Below are 2,971 nucleotides of genomic sequence, written 5' to 3' on the forward strand. Positions count from 1 at the left end.
TCTCTCTTCTTCTCTCTCTCTCTCTCTCTCTCTTCTCCTCTCTTTCTGCTCTCTCTCTCTCTGCCACAGCAGCGCTGCACAGCTACGCTACGCAGTACAGACTCACGCCAGACAATACGACGGCACATACTTTTTGATCGTCGGAGGAAGTAAGAGGAGGCGCGAGCAGCGACGGGTGCTTCGAAGAACGTCCTGCTCGGCAGCACCAGCGCCGGTCCGGCGACGTGACGAATCTTCTGTAGCTCACCACCTGCGCGAGCAGGTCGTACGCCGCTGCACGCCCGCACCGCCACCTCACCTACGCGCGCGACATACGGAGAGATCGCGATTAGTCTAGCCAGGTCGTACTGCCGTGCCCCCACGGCTCCGCACTGCCACCTCAACCTACTCGCCGCTGCGAACGATACGGAGAGATCGCGATTAGTCTAGCAGGTCGTACGCCCGCTGCACCGCCCGCACCGCCACCTCAACCTACGCGCGCGACGATACGGAGAGATCGCGATTAGTCTAGCAGGTCGTACGCCCGCTGCACCGCCCGCACCGCCACCTCAACCTACTCGCGCGCGCACGATACGGCAGCAGATCTGCGATTTAGTCTAGCAGTCGTACACCCGCTGCACCGCCCGCACCGCCACCTCAAACCTACCGCGCGACGATACGGAGAGATCGGATTAGTCTAGCAGGTCGTACGCCCGTGCACCCGCCCGCACCGCCACCTCAAACCTACTAGCGCGCGACGATACGGAGAGATCGCGATTAGTCTAGCAGGTCGTACGCCCGCTGCACCGCCCGACCGCCACCTCAACCTACGGCGCGACGTACGGAGGATCGCGATTAGTCTAGCAGGTCGTACGCCCGCTGCTGCCGCCCGCACCGCCACCTCAATCGGCGCGTGTCGGATATATGTTCATTTTTTCATATGCGTTACGCCCTGCTGCACCGCCCGGCACGCCACCTCATCTTCTCTCTTATAGAGGGCGCTGACGAGGTCGGCTTACCGTGCGACGGTTCATAGAGGGCGCTGACGAGGTCGGCTTACCGTGCGAGGGCTCCCAGATGGCGTTGACAAGGTCGGGACGCGGGTTGAGCAACGAGAGCACGACGTCGTACTGCGGCGACGATCTCACGGCGCGCATGCTCGCCTTGTCCTGCTGCGGAATGAAAACAAGCAAACGTCTCTCACTGACAGGACGAGGCGGAGACGGGACGACGACAAAACAAGATACAGGAGTGCAATCGGGAACGCGTTATGAAAATAAACAAACCTGTAAATTTTTATAATAAAGTAATATGACAGTATGAAAACATATTATTACGATACATCTATATATATATGTATAAAATGTGTTTTATTATGTATTCGATGTGTAACATTGGTTTCGTGCGATCTAGCCGTGACCGCTGCATCGTCCTACCTCCAAGCTTCTGTTGGCCTTGCTCGCTGCAGCGGCAGCATGCAGCGCCCCCTGCACGGCCTTCTCGCTCACCAGCAGTTGACGGAGGACATCCGTCACAGGCGTCACCAAGCCATGCCAGTCTGCACAGCAGATAACGCCAGACTTGTAATGAATATATAGTCTACATTCGATGACTGAATTTAATAGAATCGCCAAAGACTACGTGGCGAATGGCATAAGGTCCACACAGGTATGGACACACCCATACATGCACAGATACGCACGCACGTACACACGCACAGACACGCATGCACGTACACACGCACAGACATGCATGTCCGCATTGCATGCACCCACGCAGGCACGTACACACGCACAAACACGCACGCATACACAGCCTTTCCATGATTGAACATTAATTATGCTAGAACTATAACAAATTGATGGCAGTACAATCAATACAGATACAGTGCAATACAGATACAGTAAATTACCCCTGTAATAATTTACCAAAACAGTAAAGTTGTGTAAAGGCAGATACAGTCAATGAGAGACAGTACACTGACCACAGACAACGACTCTACGACATTACCGTCACCCTACTGTCACTACAGGGGAAGAGGAAAAAGGAAAGACCAAGGGAAATATGGCGAAGGACAGTGGAGAAAGAAAGGATTACATTAGGGTTTAAAACATGGAACGAGGCCGAAAGAGCTGCCAAAGATAGAACGTCATGGAGAAATTTGATTTCCAGCGCTATTCTCCGTGAGGGGAGAAGGAACTAAGAAGAGAAGAGGAAGTCAGACACTACCACTATACACGTCCCTTACCTTCCCTATTGCACTTTGCGAACATGTATCTGAAACCACTCAGATGAAGGTCGTGGTTGAGGAGCTTGCTTGAAGCCGGCAGGAGGAACAACGAATATCTCCCATTATCGCTCATCACCGTCAACGCTGCAAGGCCATTTTCGAGTTCTGAAACACGAAGGATACATCGCATTGAATTCACGTTCCTCCTATGTTAAAAAAAATTGTGACATCTGATGAATCCATGACATTTCTAACTTTAATATTGCATACCGGTTCCACATTCAGATGAAAAATCAGAGCTATAAAAATAGATCCAAGCTAGCTCATATGATCATCCGGAGCCGTTACAGAACACGGCATAAATATGGTGTGTATACTAAGTAATAGCTCTAGTACTATAGCCCATGTACAGTTGTCGCAGGGCTATAGAACATTCTATTACGAATGCTTGGGACCACCCCGCTGACTGGCGCTGCTTCAGCACCACCAAAAATGGCCGTTGGAGTTCGTTGCTAATGTAGCGTTGAATGTATACGCTCGTCGACGGTAGCTCGTAGATAGTAGACGCAACGAGTGAAGTAAACGGCAAACAGTACTGATATAGATTTATTATAAGCACAGATAAAACGATGTACACATACCCGTCAGCAATACGTCGGCGTCTCTCCCGAACTCACTCAAACCCTCCCTTTTTATCCGTCTCTCTCGCCCTCGCCACCGCGCGTCGGTCCTCGTTGAAGGCCGTTGAACCCCGTCCGTGCC

At 52.1% G+C, this 2,971-nt stretch overlaps 1 protein-coding gene across 1 annotated transcript in view; it reads right to left on the bottom strand.

Annotated features, from left to right (window-relative positions):
* Positions 1-968: 968 nt before the first annotated feature.
* LOC106817294 (GPI transamidase component PIG-S-like) overlaps positions 969-2,971 on the bottom strand; it is a gene marked incomplete in the record, with an annotated part of 7,434 nt that continues 5,431 nt past the window's right edge. The window contains 3 exon segments of the mRNA XM_014821956.1: positions 969-1,151; positions 1,416-1,537; positions 2,228-2,374. Coding sequence (XP_014677442.1) covers positions 969-1,151; positions 1,416-1,537; positions 2,228-2,374 — 452 coding nt within the window.

Source organism: Priapulus caudatus, unplaced genomic scaffold (assembly GCF_000485595.1).
Source record: "Priapulus caudatus unplaced genomic scaffold, Priapulus_caudatus-5.0.1 Scaffold1669, whole genome shotgun sequence".
Lineage (NCBI taxonomy): Eukaryota > Metazoa > Priapulida > Priapulimorpha > Priapulimorphida > Priapulidae > Priapulus > Priapulus caudatus.